The sequence below is a fragment of the Anomaloglossus baeobatrachus genome, unplaced genomic scaffold (genome assembly GCF_048569485.1).
Source record: "Anomaloglossus baeobatrachus isolate aAnoBae1 unplaced genomic scaffold, aAnoBae1.hap1 Scaffold_2533, whole genome shotgun sequence".
Classification (NCBI taxonomy): Eukaryota; Metazoa; Chordata; class Amphibia; order Anura; family Aromobatidae; genus Anomaloglossus; species Anomaloglossus baeobatrachus.
In genome coordinates this window covers 34709-56944 of record NW_027442109.1, presented here as the reverse complement: position 1 = coordinate 56944, position 22236 = coordinate 34709, and the positions used below count along the sequence as shown (strand labels likewise).

The 22236-nt window shown below is 49.0% G+C and overlaps 1 protein-coding gene across 1 annotated transcript; it reads right to left on the bottom strand.

The window, feature by feature from the left end:
* Nucleotides 1–15878: 15878 nt before the first annotated feature.
* On the bottom strand, nt 15879–21889 carry LOC142262941 (protein kinase C delta type-like). Its single transcript, XM_075332194.1, has 10 exons — nt 21589–21889; nt 21300–21388; nt 20979–21149; nt 20123–20214; nt 18269–18331; nt 17385–17523; nt 17084–17275; nt 16851–16979; nt 16570–16757; nt 15879–16375 (listed from the first exon to the last, which is right to left on the bottom strand). The coding sequence occupies exons 1-9, from the start codon at nt 21887–21889 to the stop codon at nt 16620–16622; spliced, it is 1314 nt and encodes a 437-aa protein (XP_075188309.1). The 3' UTR covers nt 15879–16375; nt 16570–16619.
* Between the last annotated feature and the right edge of the window lie 347 nt (nt 21890–22236).

Below are 22236 nucleotides of genomic sequence, written 5' to 3'. Positions count from 1 at the left end.
ATTTAATTATTTATTTCACTACACAGTAAAGACACGCCCACCGGCTGCTGTGATTGGGTGCAGTGTGACACCTGTCACTCAGCGTGGGGGCGTGTCTCACTGTAACCAATCATAGGCACCGGTGGGCGGGGAAAGCAGGGAATACGAGATTGTTTAATGGGCGGCCGGCTTTTTCAAAACAGTAAAAGCCGCCGGAGCAGTGTGAACGCCGTGCAGCGTCGGGGATCGGTGAGTATATGAGAAAGGGGGATAGACTGACATGGACAGAGAGTGAGTGACAGAGATAGTGACCGACTGACAGAGATTAGTGAATGACAGACATTGTGAGGCGCTTCAGAACGCAGCTTTTCAGCTGCGCTCTGAAGCGGACCTTTTTTAAGCTGCGGTGCAGAGCGCACACCTGCGCACATAGCATCAGACACCAAAATCGTATGAGGGATGTCACACGTTACAATTGACTAGGTTCCTGCAACAAAACGCTCAATTCTAGACAAAGATACGATGTGTTTGCGATCAACGGTTTTGCGTTCAATCCTGATCGCACGTAGCTGTCACACGCAGATACCTCACAAACGATGCCGGATGTGCGTCACTTACAACTTGACCCCAACGACGGATTGTGAGATATATTGAAGCGTGTGTAGCGGGCTTAAGTCTCTAAAATCCTGCCGCCATTAAACTGAATGGAGGTGGGAGCTATAGGTTATTAACAGCAACTGTCAGTGGTTGCTATAGGAACAAAATAAACTGTTAAGCGGGCTTTACACGCTGCGACATCGCTAATGCGGAGTCGTTGGGGTCACGGAATTCGTGACGCACATCCGGCCGCATTAGCGATGCCGTTGCGTGTGACACCGATAAGCAATTTTGCATCGTTGCAAAAACGTGCAAAATCGCTAATCGGCGACACGGGGGTCCATTCTCAAATCTCGTTACTGCAGCAGTAACGAGGTTGTTCCTCGTTCCTGCGGCAGCACACATCGCTGCGTGTGACGCCGCAGGAACGAGGAAGCTCCCCTTACCTGCCTCCCGGCCGCTATGAGGAAGGAAGGAGGTGGGCGGGATGTTACGTCCCGCTCAGCTCCGCCCCTCCGCTGCTATTGGGCGGCGGTTCAGTGACGTCGCTGTGACGCCGCACGGACCGCCCCCTTAGAAAGGAGGCGGTTCGCCCGTCACAGCGACGTCGCCGGACAGGTATGTATGTGTGACGGCTGTTGTGCGACACGGGCAGCGATTTGCCCGTGTCGCGCAACAGGTGGGGGCGGGTACCCACACTAGCGATATCGGGACCGATATCGCAGTGTGTAAAGTAGCCTTTAGTTGAAGCTTATGCATGAGGTTATATGATGTCGGTGGAGAGACAGAAAAAGACAGACAGACAGGGACACAAACAGAGACAGACGTGCAAAGAGACAAATGGGGAAAGAGACAGCCGAGCAAAGAGACAGACGTAGAAAGAGACAGATGGGGAAAGAGACTTCCCTGGAAAGAGACAGCAATGGAAAGACACAGACCAAGACAGACGGAAAAGAGATAGACGGGGAAAGAGACAGACACACACACATAGAGACAGACACAGAGATAGAGACAGACAGACACAGAGATGGAGACCGATAGACTTATACAAATACAGACAGAGATAGAAATAGACAGACGGAGACACAGACAGACAAGGAAAAAGACAGACAGAGAGACAGATAGACAGCGACACACAGACAGAGACTGGGAGAGAGACAGAGAGACAGTTTCTATCCCAGGCAACGCCCGGGTACTACAGCTAGTATGGTATAAAGGCAAAGATTATTACACAGACAGTGCAATAAAGTCATGCGCCGGATGCAGCATTCACCATGTTTATTCATTCACTTTATTCAAAACTCCCATTTGAATCTTCCCGACCTTCAGATCTTGTTTCCTCTTACACCAGGTTCTGCATCATACAATGTTTGGATGTCGGTTGGAATTTGAGAGCACGGTCTGCAGATTGTTGGAGGAATTCTCCATCGATCTAATCTGCCTCACTGGATTTGGACGGACATTATGAGATCAGTTTCTGATTGGATTGAGAGGTAAAGAACACAAATGCATTAAGGGGTTAAGATTAAATAAAATTCTGCAAATGTTTTCAAAAACAGCGCCACTCATGTCTGGAATTGATGCACACTCTGATTCAAGTAAATGCTGCAATACCACTTACTGCCAATGGACCAAGAGAGGCGCTGTTTCTGCAAAAATCACTTAGCTGTAGAACTATATTAATAATGAAGGCAGAACAGTACAACCACCATGGGGCTTCATTATACAACTACAGAAGGAATGATTTCATGATCAGAAGGGAATCGGTCATCATAGATTTACATGAGAGCAGTAATGATTGTGTGTGAGTATATTAGAGATGTCATGGACAACACAAATACATAAAGGAGCTCTCCAGAGCTATATATGCCAATAGCAGGGGGTCTTACATTGTCCAGAGTTGTTTTATAAAGTATATGACACCAGACAAGTGTTGGGACATCATCGATGTATCACAAAATATAGACCATTGGGGAATTTCAGTGTTGAGGGACTTAGTGGTCTAAATATTGAGTTTTCATTGCCTGCAGTAGTTGTTACATGTTGTGGTATTTTACCTTTAGGAAAGTGTGGCGCCCTAGGACCTGGTCGCCACAACAGCATTGCCCTCCCAAAGGGTTAATGCTGAGCCTGGAGGTAATTGGGAGATCCATTGGCCAGCAGGTTTAACACCCAACACAGTTCTCCCTCCGGCCAGCAGGGGGAGCTCTGAACCTGGAATTCCAGGGAGCCTTCCTCTACCTGACCAGAGGGAGGAAGTGGAGTCAGTCTGAAGGGAGTAGTGGAAGTGAACAGACGCAGAGTGAGCTGTCCTGTGAATCTGGGGCCTGGAGCTGGAGCAGCTTGGCCCAGAGAAGCAGGAATAGCTGAGAGGCAGCAGAGAGACTCAGACATCGGAGTCTGTGGTTGCCAGGGTATAAAATCCGTCCCTGGTAGCCGAGTCCGAAGGGCAGGAGAGCTGCAAGCCCCTGGCCCAGAAACATCCAAGGTACAGCTGCAGCATCAGGGCCCGGTGTGGACTCCAGCGGAGAAGCACCAGAGAGAGGGTCTGCGCAGCCACCTACAGAAAGAAGGGACGTGCTATTGGTCCCAGCAGCGAAGAGGGCCATTGCTGGATTCAGAGAAGCAGGGTCCTATCATCACAAAGCAAAGTACAGGAGTAGGCCTCATACTCAGCTGGCCAGAAAGATCATCCCAAGTACTTCCAGGCCGACCGGATCCCCATCACCACCTGTAACGGTCTCCCAGGACTGGACTGTTCCCAGAGTAAAAGAGGAGAAGGTAAAGAGACTGTTGTTTGTGCCTGGTTCTTTCCTCGCCTGTCGGCCCTGCACCGTGTTAGCCACACAACACCATAGACTTTCACGGGCACCAACGGTATCCCGGGGCATCGCTCCACCTGTGGGGAGCAGTACCATCATAGCTGCCATAACATCACCCCGGAGTTCTCCCATAGCAGCGGCGGCTTAATAGCCGCATACCACAGGTGGCGTCACGAACATTAACTTTAACTCATCAGCCACATATTCAACTGACACCCACCAGGGCCACGGAGCCGGGCCCAGCCACCACTGACTACCACCGGACTAGTCCGGCCCGGCACCGGGTGTCCCATAGCCCTGGGGTGGGCGAGTCAACTTTGGCGTCACGAACAGGATTTCGTGCCCGGTCACACCGGGTACTGTGCGCCTGAAGAATTGCGCTTTAAAGACTGTATTACTGCGTGTTTCACTGTTTGAAAACTGCCGCCGCCATTAGCCTCACTGAGCGCAGGAAGAAGGGGGGCGTGCCTGACAAAGAGCGCGAAGGGAGCGCGCCATCAGAGCAGAGCGCTGTTAACCCCGCGCGACCCAGAAGGAAATTTGAAAAGTGAACGGAGCCTGGTAAGGTTCACTAAGGGGGAGGAAGATGTCCGACGCAGAGGGAGGGCAGGTGGCTGCCATAGCCCGAGACGCCGCAGCACCAGCCGAAGCGATCCCTGTCGCCGTCGCCCCATCCCCCGCTGTAGCGCCGGTAATGCCGATCACCATGCCGTACATACCGGGCGCAGAATGGCTGCCGCAGTACTCCGGGGAGTCCCATACCTTGAGCGACTTCAGAGAAAGCCTGCACAGCTTGTTCCGGGTGTATCCGCTGACTGAGAGCCAGAAGGTGGGCATAGTAATGGGACAGCTAGCCGGCGCAGCCCAGCGTGAAGCGAAGTCCTGGCCTGATACAGATAAAGGGACAGTAACCCAGATACTGGCCAAGCTAAAGAGTACTTTTGACACCCGCACCGCAGCAGAGATAAAGATGAGATTCTTTGGGTGCAAGCAGCGGGCCACAGACAGCATAAGGGACTATGCCCTAAACCTGCAAGAGGCCCTGAAAGCGGTTAAACAAGTGGACCCAGAGAGTGTACGTGAGGAACACAAACTCCTAACTGAGCAGTTCATAGAGGGGCTCCTGTCAGATGCCCACAGGACCCAGCTGCGTATCATGGTCCTGCAGAACCCTGCTCTGGACTTTGCAAAGTTTAAGGACCAGGCCATCCGGGTACTGAGAGAATCTACACCGAATGACCCAGTACCCCTCCGGCCTCTTGCTATCACGTACCCCGGGGTGGTGCCTGCAACACGAGCCACTGCAGGGGCTGAGGCGCAGTCCCTGGATAAGGATCCCACTGCAGAGCTCAGACAGCAGGTCCAGGAGCTGACCAAGACTGTAGCTGCCCTTGCCAAGACCGTGCAGTCTCTACAAGTGACCCCATCGCCTGCAAGAATCGAGTTGGCCTCCAGCCCAGATGACGTCCCATGGATGCGACAGAGGAGGGTTCCGCCGACCCGAGGCAGAGACACAGACCGGTATGATTCAACGGGACAACCGATCTGCCGCCGCTGCAGCCAGGCGGGCCACATTGCACGATACTGTCCTTTAAATGGGCCGAGCCTGGGGCCAGGAGCCGACCCCCAGGTGTAAGGAAGCCCGGCTCAACACCCAGCCGCAGCAAGTATGTGGGAGGACGACCGGTCCTTCCTATTGTGCTGGATGGGATCCCTTTGAATGCCCTCCTGGATACGGGGTCCCAGGTAACAACCATCCCCTACAAACTGTACAAAAGATATTGGGCTGATTCAGACATTGACCATGGCCCAGATGATGATTTAACAATTGTGGCCGGTAATGGTCAGCCCTTACCTCAAATTGGGTACAAAGAAGTAACCATTAAAGTGGGGCGGGTAGAATTGCCATGTCAGGGGATGATAATTGTAGATATTGATCGCAAAGAATCTGACCCATTGGTAACCATTGGTACAAATGTGATAGAAAATTGTGTTGCCGAAGTGATAATTTTGTTGCAACAGGCGTCTGAAACTGCCAGCTCCGGGCAGCAGCGTGCCCTACAGAGGGAGATCAGAGCCCTGATGAGGAGGCAGCAGGTAGAGCTGGCCGGAGGAGAAATTGGCAGTGTGAGGGTAAGTGACCCCCTCCCCATTGCAATACCCCCAAGAAGTGAAATGTTGATATGGTGTCGGGCAGCAATAGGCCTCAAGGGTCAGGATTACCATGCCTTGGTAGAACCGGTGTATTCAGACAGCAGGCCTGGAGTCCTGATAGCCAGAGGGGTAGCAGACGTCCGCAAGGGGAGAGTGCCCATCCGTGTCCTGAATTGTGGGGAGGAGGAAGCCAAATTGCCCCGGTACGCCACTGTAGCAAAACTGTACACTGTCAGCAACAACACCATCAAAGCAGTGGAACCCTTGATCCCGTCCGACCAGGCGGAAGACAATGGCTCCAAGGGGCAGCTGGAAGACTGGTGCCAAAACTTACATGTGGGCACCGACTCCACCCCCTCACACCAAAAGCATGGGGTTTACCGGGTGGTACAGGAGTACGAGCGGGTCTTCAGCAAACACCCCCTAGATTTTGGGCAGGTGAAAGGGGTTAAACATCAAATCCCCACGGGTGATCATCCTCCCGTTAAAGAGAGATACCGCCCTGTACCCCCCGCACAGTATCAGCGTGCCAAAGAAATGTTACGGGAAATGAAGGAGGCCGGGGTTATCAGAGATAGTTGTAGCCCCTGGGCAGCTCCACTAGTGCTCGTAAAGAAAAAAGATGGTACAATGAGAATGTGTGTAGATTACAGGCAAATTAACCGCATTACACATAAAGATGCTTATCCACTACCCAGAATAGAGGAGTCACTAACAGCCTTAAAGTCAGCTAACTATTTCTCCACCTTGGATCTCACCAGTGGGTATTGGCAGGTTCCCGTGGCAGAGGCGGACAAGGAGAAGACTGCATTCACGACGCCAATGGGCCTCTGCGAGTTCAACTGTATGCCATTCGGGCTCTGCAACGCCCCAGGGACATTCCAACGGTTGATGGAGTGCTGCTTGGGCCACCACAACTTCGAAACCGTGCTGTTGTACCTGGATGACGTCATAGTCTACTCCAAGACTTATGAAGACCACCTGAAGCACTTAGCAGAAGTGTTTGAGTCTTTGTCAAAATATGGCCTGAAGATCAAGCCGTCCAAATGTCACCTCTTGAAGCCAAAGGTACAGTACCTGGGTCATGTGGTCAGCGCAGAAGGTGTGGCACCTGATCCGGAGAAAGTCACCGTAATCAAGGACTGGCCAAGACCCACCACGGTAAAGGAGGTGCGGCAGTTCCTTGGGCTGGTGGGCTACTACCGAAGGTTCATTGATGGTTTCACCAAGATAGCAGCGCCCCTTCAAGATCTCCTGGTGGGCCAGCCAAAGCAGGCTAAGAAGCAGAGCCCTCCCTTTGAATGGAGCAGCCAACTAGAAACATCCTTTGTCCAGCTGAAAGGGGCTCTCACGGGAGAAGAAATTCTGGCCTACCCTGACTACAGCCAGCCGTTTGTACTGTATACAGACGCCAGCAACGTGGGCCTGGGAGCCGTGTTGTCCCAGGTGCAGGGAGGCAGAGAGAAGGTGATAGCGTACGCCAGTAGGAAGCTTCGGCCCACAGAAAGGAATCCAGAAAACTACAGTTCCTTCAAGCTGGAGTTCCTCGCTATTGTTTGGGCAGTGACTGAACGCTTCAAGCACTATCTGGCGTCGGCCAAGTTCACCATCTTCACGGACAACAATCCGTTGACACACCTGGCAACAGCCAAGTTAGGTGCGTTGGAACAGCGGTGGATGGCCCGGCTGTCTAACTTTGACTTTACCATCAAGTATCGGGCTGGCAAGAAGAATAACAATGCTGATGCGCTGTCCAGAATGCCTCACTTACCCGAATCTGGAGAAGACCTGGATGAACTCGAAGAGATAGAGTTACCGGCTTTCCATCATCAGGGTGTTTCCCAGTGTGAGCATGCTGTGGGAGTGAAGCGCTCGAGCCAACACGAGGTCTCGGTTAACCCATTACTCCACCATAATTGGGAAGAGACACAGAACGGTGACCCGGCTGTGCGATTGGTCAAAGAAAAGCTAGCACAAGCTGAGACTCATCTTGGCCCAGATGCTCCAGAAGAAGCCCAGCAGTTGTGGAAAGAGAGGGGACGACTGTTCACCTACCAAGGCAAGCTCTGCAAGAGATATGTCAACTATCGAACAAATGAACTTGTCTGGCAGATAGTGGTTCCGCAGAGGGATGCTTCAATGGTCCTAGCAGCGTATCATGATAACGCCGGGCACTTCGGGTGGAAGAAGTTGGAGGCCTTACTCCGTGATCGGTTCTACTGGGTGCACATGAGAAAGATGATCGAGAAATGGTGCCGAGACTGTGGCCCGTGTAACTTGAGGCGGAAGGATGATGCCAGCCAAAGGTCTCCCCTACAGCCAATTGTCACGAAGCAGCCCCTGGAGTTGGTGGCCCTGGACCACGTGAAGTTAACACCAAGCCGGTCAGGCTATGTGTACGCCCTCACCATTGTGGACCATTACTCTCGTTTCCTGGTAGTAGTGCCTGTGAAGGACCAGACAGCCAGGACGGCAGCTAGAGCGTTCCAGGCATCCTTTTGTCGACCGCACGGCTATCCGGAAAGGGTACTGACGGATCAGGGTCCTGCATTCGAGGCTGAAGTGTTCCAAGAGTTCTGTAACATGTACGGTTGTAAGAAAATTCGAACCACACCGTACCACCCCCAGACCAATGGACTGTGCGAGAAAATGAACCATGTGGTTATTGATATGCTGAAGACCCTACCGCTGGAAGAGAGGAACCAATGGCCAGAAAAGTTGCCAGATCTGGTAGACTTGTACAACCACATCCCAGTGAATTCGACCAACTGCAGCCCCGCTTACCTGATGCGAGCCAGACCAGGCAAGTTGCCTGTAGACTTTGAGATGGGGACTGTGTCGCCTGAGGCGGTTCAAGAAATAGAGGATTGGGATGCAGAACGGCAGCAGCGGTACCGTAAGGTCCAGGAGTGCGTGGAAAGGAGCCTGTCTCAAGCAAGAACGAGACAAGAACAGCAGTACAATCAAACGGCCCCAGCAACTCCCTTAGCACCTGGAGAACAAGTCCTCAAGAAGAAGCGGAGGACGCATAAATTGGATGATCAGTGGGAAAACGAGCCCTACACCATTATCCCCTCCAACTTTGACAACAGTAAGGTGTGCCTCATAAGCAAGGATGAAGGCAAGACTTGTCAAGCAGTATCCAGAGACCGCCTGAAGACGTGCCCTGAGCGGTGCAAAGTTCAAAAGGAAGTGGAGGAAGTTCGAGAAGAGGGGGAAGAGATGATACAAACAATCCTCGGCAAATTCCCCAAGACTTGGACCCGCATAAATGGTGCCGTAGTGGTACCGGTCCTGACGTTCCCACAGTTGGTCGAGCTAGAAACAGAACAGGTTCCGGATCCACCCAAAGAACCGTCCGCCCCGACACGAGGTGACACGCCAGCAGTGGAACAGGAGGATCAACCCCCTGTCAGTGGTGAACCTGTCATACCCTTGGCGACTCTTAGACCACATGGGCGATCATCATGCATACCTATTGGGGTTAGGCCTACCGGTAGTGCTGAGATAGGAGACACACTAAGTAGTCAGGGACAAACACCAGAGCTACGCAGGTCCCAACGCAGCACTCGGGGACAACCCCCTCTAAGGTATAGGGAATCAAATGTATAAAGGAGAAAGAAAGAGTATTTATTGGAATGTAAATAGTTATGCGAAATGTCTGTAATGTTGTGTACAAAATGTTTTTCTTTTTCTTTGATTGTGAAAATGGACAATTGGGCCACTGGACTATGGGTGGCCAACACCTAAATTGTTCATAGTTAGCACCAGTGTGCTCGACACCCCTGAAGAAAAACCCGTCCGGCGTGCATAGAGTGGGGTCATCAATGCTCTGACGCACGCCCAGAGCCTACGTTGGGGGTTTTATCGCGGCGGGTCCCCCATGGAGCAGTGTAATGGACACCCGGCAGGGAGCCACACTGGACCCTTATAGTACTGTTTGAATTTGTAACGTTAAAGAGAATGTGCCTCCCATATTGGGATGAAATGTATGACATGTTATGTGTTGTTTCCACAGTCCGGGAGTACTGAATTTAACTAAGGGGGAGTGTGGCGCCCTAGGACCTGGTCGCCACAACAGCATTGCCCTCCCAAAGGGTTAATGCTGAGCCTGGAGGTAATTGGGAGATCCATTGGCCAGCAGGTTTAACACCCAACACAGTTCTCCCTCCGGCCAGCAGGGGGAGCTCTGAACCTGGAATTCCAGGGAGCCTTCCTCTACCTGACCAGAGGGAGGAAGTGGAGTCAGTCTGAAGGGAGTAGTGGAAGTGAACAGACGCAGAGTGAGCTGTCCTGTGAATCTGGGGCCTGGAGCTGGAGCAGCTTGGCCCAGAGAAGCAGGAATAGCTGAGAGGCAGCAGAGAGACTCAGACATCGGAGTCTGTGGTTGCCAGGGTATAAAATCCGTCCCTGGTAGCCGAGTCCGAAGGGCAGGAGAGCTGCAAGCCCCTGGCCCAGAAACATCCAAGGTACAGCTGCAGCATCAGGGCCCGGTGTGGACTCCAGCGGAGAAGCACCAGAGAGAGGGTCTGCGCAGCCACCTACAGAAAGAAGGGACGTGCTATTGGTCCCAGCAGCGAAGAGGGCCATTGCTGGATTCAGAGAAGCAGGGTCCTATCATCACAAAGCAAAGTACAGGAGTAGGCCTCATACTCAGCTGGCCAGAAAGATCATCCCAAGTACTTCCAGGCCGACCGGATCCCCATCACCACCTGTAACGGTCTCCCAGGACTGGACTGTTCCCAGAGTAAAAGAGGAGAAGGTAAAGAGACTGTTGTTTGTGCCTGGTTCTTTCCTCGCCTGTCGGCCCTGCACCGTGTTAGCCACACAACACCATAGACTTTCACGGGCACCAACGGTATCCCGGGGCATCGCTCCACCTGTGGGGAGCAGTACCATCATAGCTGCCATAACATCACCCCGGAGTTCTCCCATAGCAGCGGCGGCTTAATAGCCGCATACCACAGGTGGCGTCACGAACATTAACTTTAACTCATCAGCCACATATTCAACTGACACCCACCAGGGCCACGGAGCCGGGCCCAGCCACCACTGACTACCACCGGACTAGTCCGGCCCGGCACCGGGTGTCCCATAGCCCTGGGGTGGGCGAGTCAAAAGATTGTGACACTGTTCTCATCACTGTCCTCATCAATGAAAGTGGAGAAATCACCAGTGACGGGATCGAGGGTCCACGGACCAGCATGAATCACACCGTGCAGCCGTGGACCCTCAATCCCGACACTGGTGATTTCTCCACTTTCATTGATGAGGACAGTGATGAGAACAGTGTCACAATGTTTTATGTATCCGCTGACTTTATAGATGGGACCTAGCTCTGTATGGAGAATGGACATGCTCACATCATTGCACACAATGGCAGTACAGCAGGGGAGCAGGAGTAGGGGTCATGTGTGAGCCCCTGGCCGGTCATGTGGGTGGTGGGCACCACGGCAGCCTCTGTGAGCTTCAGGATGCAGTATAAGGTCTAGGATAAGTCACTATATTTGAGGGCCATGATTGGAGGATGTTTTGTTTTTGCAATTTTGATTCCCAACTCCCCTTCCTCTTTCCAAGGATCATATCTATTTTTTGTGACATAGCTATAGGGCTTGATTTTTGCAGGATGAGGTATGCCATACTGAACTGAAGAGCGGGAAAAAAAATCCAAATGAGGTAAAATGGTAAAAAAAAATTGCAAGTCCGCAGTGACATTTTGGTTTTTGTTTTTCATAGTGTTTCTTTGTTTGGCAAAATTGACCTGCAACATAATTCGTCAAGTCAGTATGATTACAGCAATAGCTGTGACGTCTGTCCGGGACCACAGACACAGGGTGACTGTCACTGACTAGAGGTCCAAGCTGTCCACTCAGTAGGATCCCGAGAACCCTGAAACCCTTTAACTCCTGTACCGGGATCTGGAATTACAACAAGGTCCAGGAGATCACTGCCTATGGAAGGCTGCAATCCTGAGAAGAGTGGTCTCCAGGCAGGGTCAAAACCAGGAGGTAAAGAAGAGGCAAAATCAGTAGGAAAAAGGTGGTCAGTAAATCAGGCTAACTAAAAAAACGGCAGGCAGGAGATTAGTCAGAAATCAGGCAGAGGTCAAAACACAGGAAGCAATAGTACAAGGGCAAGGAACCATAGACGCTGCAGTGAATATACACAGACTATATCTTGCAGTGACCAGCAGACAGGAGGAGGAATAAGAAGGTTGTGGTGCCTTCCTATTGACCATAGCTGAAAGGTGGAATGTCACACGCCACGCTACCACAGTCAGCCAGTCCTGCAGGTCCTACTGAAACCTTAGTGGATTGGCGGAGCCTGCGCCCACCAGAGCCACTGGAACTGACTCCTCCCCTATCACCAGTACTGTCTATGGTGGGGATATGGTGGAGCCTGGTGACTGAGGCAAAAGTTGCAGAAGCGCACTCTGGTGGAGACGTGACAATACCAAATTTGTATATATTTTTCTTTGTAAAAACTAATTTTCTATTCTTAGATCCATCACTTTTTTTTTTTAAGTCAATGCACATGTGTGAGGGTTTGTTTTTTACAAAGTGAGAAGAACTTTTTATTGATACCATTTTACGGTACATATTGTACTTTTTAATGCATTTTTCTGAAGAAGATGCTGCCATTGAAAATTGGCAATTCTGAAGGGTTTTTTTGTTTAATCTTTACAGATTTTATAATACAGAATTGTACATTTTGAAAGATTGTACTTTTATAGATCCACCAAAATCGAATATGCTTATTTTTCAATTTTTTTTTTTATTAATCTAAAAAAAGGAGGGTGCCTCAAGTTTTTATAGTTTTATCTCTTTATATTTTCAACAGCACTTTTTTTTCTGCTTTATTTTTCAGTCTCCTTAGGGGACTTGAATCAGCGGTTGATGACTCGAGCTATATACAGCAATGCTACAGTATTGCAGTACACAATGTAAGTGATTGCCTCCTAAGCAGCACACCGTATGGCTGGACTTCACAGGAGTTACCAAGATGTCGGCACCTCCAGGACAAGCCATCGGCCCCTCATAATTGCATCGGGGCGTAACGGACCCTGATATATCTTGCCTTTTAAATGCCACATTCATGGGATTAAACAGCAGCGATCGGAGCATGTACGTCACAGTTTGTGAGAAGATGACAGTAATGAAATCTGTAGGAATGATAAAGCAGCGATGAAGCAGACTGAATATGGCTGTATCTGTGCAGGCTGCTATATAGGGCTGGTGCGGTTAGCAGGTGCTGCACTTTCCACTCTGTGAAGTAACAGGATCCATCACAATCTTTTCTATTATTTTTTCCCATTTGCCTGTTGAGCAATGATTGATGCCATAAGTATGAGCCGCCATCTATAAACAGCAGCTGCTTTATCTGTCTGATAATAGTGTGCCGCCCCGCTCGCAGCAGCCAAGCTGCTTGGATCTGGACCACCTGTGGGTGTCTCGAGGGTCTCCAGACCAGGGGGTCTCGCGGTCACTCGCCCGGCCACGGCGTTACAGTAGCGCTGCAGATCCCTGTGCTCGCTGCTGTACAGCAGTGGGTACATAGACACATGTCAAAATAGCGCTACTTTATTAACCCCTAGATGCTGTAACCAATACTAGCCACGGCCTCTAGGTGGTTAGATTGGGATCTAATGCAATTGCAGAATTCTGACGTGATATAAAGCCCCAGGACTGCCATGGCTGTATTTTAGGCAAGGCCAATGTTAGGGGCAATAAATTATCAGCTTATTACTGCCAGGATCTAATGCCTTATTATAATAAGCAAACCCATCTGCACTTTATTGTATAGGACGGCAGCTCCCCCGGACCGATCATCCTGCAGGTGACGGTGGTGGCTGATCCAAAGGTCCATACATGTACACTAATGGAAGCCGAACAGAGGGCAGTAGCCAAGGCCATACACCTGGTAGCCAGTGGAAGTGTCAACATAGGAATGGATGAGTGTTTTGTATGGAAATCTGGGGAGTGAAGGCGGGTTTATACTGAGGTGTTATTCCCTGGTTGAACTTTTATGAATAAATACAATAATAGGAGACATTTTTCTAAACTGTTGCCAGGAAGAGTGAAGCAGTGACCAATAGTCACCAGGAGCTCAGCCCTGACGTGTACCTGCAGTTTACACCTTACATAGTTACATAGTTACATAGTTACTAAGGTTGAAAAAAGACCTAGGTCCATCTAGTTCAACCTACCTCCACCAGTTCTACCTTTGGTCACTAAGTCATTTATAACCAACAATGTTGTGTGTACTGAGGAAATCATCCAGCCCTTTTTTGAAAGCTGTTATAGTATCTGCCATTACTACCTCTTGTGGTAGGGTATTCCACAGTCTGACTGCTCTAACTGTAAAGAACCCTTTCCTATTTAGCTTTTCTTCCAATCGCAGTGAGTGCCCCCTGGTCTTTAGTATTGTTTTCGGAAGAAATAAGTCATGTGCCAGTCCTTTATATTGACCACACATATATTTATACATATAAATGAGATCTCCTCTGAGACGTCTTTTTTCTAAGCTAAACATATCTAACTTTTTCAACCTGTCATCATATGGGAGGCCTCCATCCCTTGTAGTAGTCTAGTTGCCTGCCTTTGAACTGACTCTAACTTCTGAATGTCCTTTTTAAAATGTGGAGTCCAAAACTGGATCCCATATTCCAGATGTGGCCTTACAAGTGATTTATAGAGGGGTAATAATACGTTGGGATCGCGGGATCTAATCTCTCTTTTTATACACCCTAGAATCTTGTTTGCTTTAGCAGCTGCTGCCTGACATTGAGTGCTGCTGCTCAGCTTATTTGTAATGAGAATACCCAAGTCCTTCTCCTGTTCTGTAGTCCCGAGTTTACTTCCATTTAATGTATACGCAGCTATAGGATTACTCTGTCCTAGGTGCATTACTTTACATTTATCAACATTAAATCTCATTTGCCAAGTATCTGCCCATTCTGACATCTTATCTAGATCTTTTTGTAATATTATACTATCAAGGTCAGTTTTTAATATCCTACATAGTTTGGTGTCATCAGCAAAGACTGACACTTTACTATCAATCCCATCCACAAGGTCATTAATAAAGAGATTAAAAAGAATTGGTCCTAGCACAGATCCCTGCAGTCCCCACTGCTGACTATGGCCCATTTAGAGAATGTTCCATTTATGACTACTCTTTGTTTCCTATCTTTTAGCCAATTCCTTACCCAGTTGCATATAGTTTCCCCCAGTCCTTGCTTCTGGAGCTTTAGTATAAGGCTATTATGTGGTACAGTGTCAAATGCCTTTGCAAAGTCCAAATAAATCACATCAGCTGCATTACCAATATCCAGGTTTGCACTTACCCCCTCATAGAACCCCAACAGGTTGGTTAGACACAACTTATCTTTCATGAATCCATGCTGTCTGTCAGTTATTATATAGATACCTTTATCTATAATAATTGTGATTAATGTACCTGTAACCATTTGAAACTATAACATGACTATAATATTTCTCCTGTGCAAATGAACCCCCCCCCAAAAAAAAACACCAGAAAAAATGTCTTCCTTCCTTCACCCCTCCAAATACAGATTTAAAAATTGACCAGAGAGTTTGATGTAACCCAAAATGGTACCAATGAAAAGTGGATACGCGTTATTATTATCACCACATTATATGCACTCTGTGCTCTTAAGGGGTGGGATGTAAAATAACTTATCCATGAAGATATAAATAAATCTGCTATTACTACTAGCACATGATAGTGAATGGTTTTGTTTATTGCTGGTAAATGTCATTTTAGGTTCTTCTCTGCCACTAGTGGTGTGAGCTCCATCGAGGGAAAAGGACTACAAGTTGCCATTTTCTTGTTATGTTTATCCATTGGCACTCAGGAGAGGAAAAACCCCCTTTGGGGGAAACCTCTAGGGAACCATGGCCTAAGGATAAGTGCCCTTCCCTGGGGGCACAAGGCAACATGTTGTCTAGTAGTGCTGGTCCACGGTCATATTATTGACTCCTGGTAGGATTGTCATGGTCTTCAGCTCCATGGCCTAAGGATAAGAGCCTTTCCCTGGGGGCACAAGGCAACATATTGTCTAGTAGTGCTGGTCCACAGTCATATTATTGACTCCTGGTAGGATTGTCATGGTCTACAGCTCCATGGCCTAAGGATAAGTGCCCTTCCCTGGGGGCACAAAGCAACATGTTGTTTAGTAGTGCTGGTCAACGGTCATATTATTGACTCCTGGTAGGATTGTCATAGTCTACAGCTCCATGGCCTAAAGATAAGTGCCCTTCCCTGGGGGCACAAGGCAACATGTTGTCTAGTAGTGCTGGTCCACGGTCATATTATTGACTCCTGGTAGGATTGTCATGGTCTACAGCTCCATGGCCTAAGGATAAGTGCCCTTCCCTGGGGGCACAAAGCAACATGTTGTCTAGTAGTGCTGGTCAACGGTCATATTATTGACTCCTGGTAGGATTGTCATAGTCTACAGCTCCATGGCCTAAAGATAAGTGCCCTTCCCTGGGGGCACAAGGCAACATGTTGTCTTGTAGTGCTGGTCCACGGTCACATTATTGACTCCTGGTAGGCTTTTTATGGGCTCCAGCTTCTTCTTCTATTTAGACACTGCAGATGCAGCAACAACTCCTAGCCCTGATTATCGCAGGGCGTAGGAGTGGATATGGCTACACTGCAGGTTGCGGCCCTCAGGACACTCCTAGTGCTGGTGGAATAGGAACGGGTGAACAGCGGTTCTCAGAGCTGTTCACTTCCAGGGTTTTATCCTCCTCCGCATCCTGTGGAAGGCGTCCTTCTCATTACTGCCAAATGTCCTGCCGGGAGAGATAATAGGTTAGAAAGAATCCGTATATCGGAATAAGACACATGAATTGGGACTATCCTAAAGCGATAACATGTAAGCGGCAGTCAGTAGGAGGCTTCCATATTACACTCTACTAACAGATTCATAATATAAGAGATGGGCCTCAAAAAGTCCTCCATCCCCGTCCCATTTACACTGACTCACCTGCAATGGAGTTTTACAGGTCTTCAATTAGATCTTACAGGTTTTGGTATTTATTTTATGACCTTCCATCCGTCATTGGCAAATGTAAATCCACAGAACAGTTTTTGACCTGTTTCGGCTATTTGTGGATTGTTGGTTTCAGTGAAGGACAGGACATCTTTCATTGTATCAGATGTCATCACTGGTGGCTGCGGAAAGAAGATACAAGAGTGAGAATGTTTATAAAGAAGAAACAACAGAAATGTACTACTGCCACCATCTTCTCTGGGTCATTTACTTACAGGGGGTAGTTGGAATGGTGGACACGCTGTTGCTTCCTCTATATCTGTCCAGTTGATCTCCATAAAGAATGGATGATCTCTTATGTTGTCCACAAATTTCTGCCGACTTTCTGGGTCCTTATCCAAGAGCTGGGAACATAAAATGAAGATGATTATTCAGTCTCCAGTCGTTCTCCATTGTGTATTTCATTACATATATCCGCTGTATTACTAAGATGTCCCTTTATACTCACCCCGTAAATGATGGCTTTGAATTGGGGATCCATTTTCCTTGGGAAGACAGGATCATTATCAATTATTGCTTTAATGGTGGTCTCATCAGTTTTACCTTGATAGAATGGATGTCTGCCAGTAGCCATCTCGTATATCACCACACCAGCAGAGAACCAGTCCACTGCCGTGTTGTACGGCTTATCTTGAAGAATCTGTGAAGACATGAAAAGACAATAAGAAGATTGTCCAGCCAGCAGAAGACATGGAGATGTCCAGCCTTGTACACAGTGATCACTCAGGGACATGTAGACGATTCCTCACCTCAGGAGCCATGTATACTTGAGTCCCGGCCCAACCTGAAGTCTTTGTGTCGCCAAAGATGTTCATCACGGCCAGACCGAAATCAGCGATCTTCAAGTGACCGGTGCTGTCCAGTAAAATGTTCTCTGGTTTTATGTCTCTGGAAAGAGTTTAAAAAAAATGCCATAATGTAATTATTATATTAGCCTGGCTGATAATGTATTAGGGCCTGAGATATCAAGTGTCTACAGGGGGTATTAAGATGAAGGTATAACGGGCCCTTTGCACACTACGACATCGCCAGCCGATGCTGCGATGCCGTGCGCGATAGTCCCCTTCCCCGTCGCAGCTGCGATATCATGGTGAAAGCTGCCGTAGCGAACATTATCGCTACGGCAGCTTCACATGCACTCACCTGCCCTGCGACGTCGCTCTGGCCGGCGAACCGCCTCCTTATTAAGGGGGTGGCTCGTGCGGCGTCATAGCGACATCACACGGCAGGCGGCCAATAGAAGCGGAGGAGCGGAGATGAGCGGGACGTAAACATCCTGCCCACCTCCTTCCTTCCGCATAGCCGGCTGGGACACAGGTAGGAGATGTTCCTCTCTCCTGCAGCTTCACACACAGCGATGTGTGTGCTGCAGGAACGAGGAACAACATCGTAACATCGGTCTTTCCCAATTCATGGAAATGACCGACGCTACACCGATGATACGATTACGACGCTTTTGCGCTCGTTAATCCTATCATAAAGGATTTACACACTACGATGTCGACAACAACGCCGGATGTGCGTCACTTTCGATTTGACCCCACCGACATCACACCTGCGATGTCGTAGTGTGCAAAGTGCCCCTAATAGTTTATATACCAGGTCTACACAGAAGAAGACGTGCTGCACCTACCTGTGTATGATGCCTCTGGAGTGGAGATACTGCAGCCCACAAATAAGCTCAGCGGCAAGAAATCTAATGAGAAAGAAAACAACAGAAAATCATCAACATCCAATATGTCATCAACTAAACTAAGAGAGGAATAATGACGTAAAGCCAGATGAGCCTTACAACCATCATCTTCATCTATATATATATATATAATTGCCTTATTCTGTCTGTCTGTCTATCTGTCTGTCTTGCTCCAAAATTGTGTCGTTACAGTGACATTGTGTCCTTACAGTGACAACCGTCGGATTGGCCACTGGGCTCAGCCTGGCCCCGCCCCTCCACACAGATTAACACGTAATGCCCGCTAGGCCGCGCCCCCCGCACGTGATGCCTGCTAAGCCACACCCCTGCACATGATGCCCGCTAGGCCATGCCCCTCACACTATGCCCGCTAGGCCACGCCCCTCACACTATTCCCGTTAGGCCACGCCCCCTCACACTATGCCCGTTAGGCCGCGCCCCCTCACACTATGCCCGCTAGGCCACGCCCCCCTCACACTATGCCCGTTCGGCCACGCTCCCCTCACACTATGTGCCCGCTAGGCCATGCCCCCCGCACACATTGGGCACCTGTACACCTCCCCCCAGGACAACTCCTCCCATTATACTCCTCTTTCCCCAGGACTACTCCTCCCATTATACTCCTCCTATTATAATCCTCCTATTATACTCCTCTCTGAGGGGTTCGCTGCATGGGGGATGGAGCATGATGGGGAGTGCAGCATGGGGATGGAGCACGATGGGGGGTGCAGCATGGGGGGTGGACCACGATGGGGGGTGCCCAGAATGGGGGGATGAAACACGATGGGGGGTGCGCAGCATGGGGGATGGAGCACGATGGGGGGGTGCAGCATGGGGGATGGAGCACGATGGGGGGTGTGCAGCATGGGGGATGGAGCATGATGGGGAGTGCAGCATGGGGGAGGGAGCACAATGGGGGGTGCAGCATGGGGGATGGAGCACGATGGGGGGTGCAGCATGGGGGGTGGACCATGATGGGGGGTGCCCAGAATGGGGGGATGAAACACAATGGGGGTGCACAGCATGGGGGATGGAGCACGATGGGGGTGCGCAGCATGGGGGATAGAGCACGATGGGGGGTGCAGCATGGGGGATGGAGCACGATGGGGGGTGCAGCATGGGGGGTGGACCACGATGGGGGGTGCCAAGAATAGGGGATGAAACACGATGGGAGGTGCACAGCATGGAAGATGGAGCATGATGGGGGGTGCAGCATGGGGGGTGGACCACGATGCCACGATGGGGGGTGCACACCTCCTCCCAAAACACACACACACCACCACACACTCACCGCACAACACACCACACACAACACACTGGGAACCACAAACACCGCCCTACACAGACACCCACACACACACAGACAATGCTGCACACACACAACACAAACACCGCGGCACACACAAATATATGCACAATACCGCGCAACACACACATTGCACAAAACATAACTCCCCCCAAAACACACACACGCACCCCACACACACACACCCACACAAACCGTGCAACACACAAAGCATCACACACACACAACGCTACAGACACACAGCACTCCACAAACAATGCAACACACAACGCAACACACAAACAACACCACTCTCACACACCCCCCCACACCCAGACAACACCCAGAACATTTACAGCGCCCTACACAAACACTTGGCAACTACACACAACAACATCTATATATATAACAAAAATCATACATTAACTACACAATACGTAAATTCTAGAATACCCGATTGGTTAGAATCGGGCCACCTTCTAGTCTAATATATCCATGTTCTGTCTTACCTGGTAGCTGCAATCGGAAATGGGGCATTGTTTGACATGATGCTGTGAAGGTCTCCTCCACTGAGATATTCCATGACATAGAATAAGTAGTCCTGTGGTAAAGCAGGGGAGATAATAGGTGTTACTGGTATAGTATAGATATGGGGCACTGGTGGTAATGTTATAATACATGTAATACTATGGTAGTGACCTACAAGAACATTGCACACAGATGGCCATATGGACAGGGATATATAGAAGACTCAGAGCTGTTAGATTGTGAGCCTCGTACATAGTTACATAGGTTGAAAAAAGACCTAGCTTCACCTAGTTCAACCTTCCTCCGCCAATTATACATTTTGTTACTAAATAATTTGTTACCAACAATGTAGTGTGTACTGAGGAAATAATCTAGCCTATTTTTAAAAGTTGTTCTAGTGTCAGCCATTGCTACCTCTAGTGGTAGGGCATTCCACAGTCTGACTGCTCTAACTGTAAACAACCCTTTCTTATTTAGCTGCCAGAATCACCTTACTTCCACTTGCAGTGATTGCCCCCTGGTCCTTAGTATTGTCTTTGGAAGGAATAAGTCATGTTGCAGTACTTTGAATTTATACACATAAATGAGATCTCCTCTGAGACGTCTTTTTTTCTAAGTTAAACAAATCCCACTTTTCCACCTCTCATCATATGTTTGGCCTCCATTCCTTGAAATAATCTAGTTGCTGTCTTTGAACAGACTAACTTCTGAACATCCTTTTTAAAATGTGGAGCCCAAAACTGAATCCCATATTCCAGATGTGGCCTTACAAGTGATATACATTATATAGGGGTAACTATAGAGGGGTAACTATAGGAGTAATTATGGAGGGATTACCTGGGACTGGAAGGTGGAAAAAGCCTGAGTAAAGAATGGACTCTTCCTAGTCATCTCCAGGACCTGTCGTTCTATCAGGATCTTGTCTCTTGATTTGTGAAGTAGGCGCCTCTTCTTCACCATCTTCACTGCCACTTGTTGTTGGGTGGCCTGATGTGTGGCCAACATGACCTGGAGGATACAGAGCATTAGAACTGGAGGAAAGGCCCGTCCTGCCATGATATGTGACGAGAAGATGTGAAGCAGTGATGTTCCTGGAGTCATATTACTACTCCACATCACACACATGAGGAAGACGTCACCACAATTCCTAATACTTACTTTACCATATCCGCCTTCTCCAAGCATTTTATGGAAGGTGAAGCTCTCCAGTCCAGTCACAATGATGGGGGATTCAGCTGGGGTTGTCCCTGATGGAAAGAGGAGAAATAAGATGTATTATTCCTATATAATGCTAATGTGGCCTCCTATAGCAATTACAACATAGAGTAGAACAATATGAGAAAAGGCACAAAAATCATAATAGGTGGGGTATTCTAAAGGTTCACAATCCCATCAATTACTACATTGGATTGGCTATTGGCTCTCGGGGCCTTAGATCTGCACTTACCTGAAAGCTGCTCAGTGTCATCTTTGGGGGACACGCTGGATCCATCATCAGCTTTGTCCCCCATCGCTTCTCCCCTTTTCCTCTTACTCTCAATAATCTCCTGTATCGGGCTTCCAGGTCTCTTTGAAGCCTTGATAATGCTTTGGTTGGTGCCATCATTTTCATCCTCTGATGCTTTTATTCTCCTTTTTTTTGGCACCTCCTCTATGCTCTCTCTCTTTCTCTTCCTCAAACTCTCCATATTCAGCTCAGGTTCAGCTTTGGGGGACCCGCTGGATTCATCATCAGCTTTGTCCCCCATCGCTGCATCCCTTTTCCTCTTGCTCTCGATACTCTCCTGTATCGGGCTTCCAGATCTTTTTGGAGCCTTGATAAGACTTTGGTTGATGCCATCTTTTTCACCCTCTGATCTTTCTATTTTCCTTTTTTTTGGCACCTCATCTCCTCTCTCTCTCTTTCTCTTCCTCAAACTCTCCATATTCAGCTCCATAGATGAAATTCTGGGCTGAGGAAGGTCCTGTCCACCTCTAGAGCACTCCCGGATGGCTCCTGGAACTACTCCTGTAACAGGCCTTCTATTATTTGGTCTTATAATTTATATAACACCGAAATTTGCTAAGCGCAAGTAAAAATCGCCTTCACCCACTA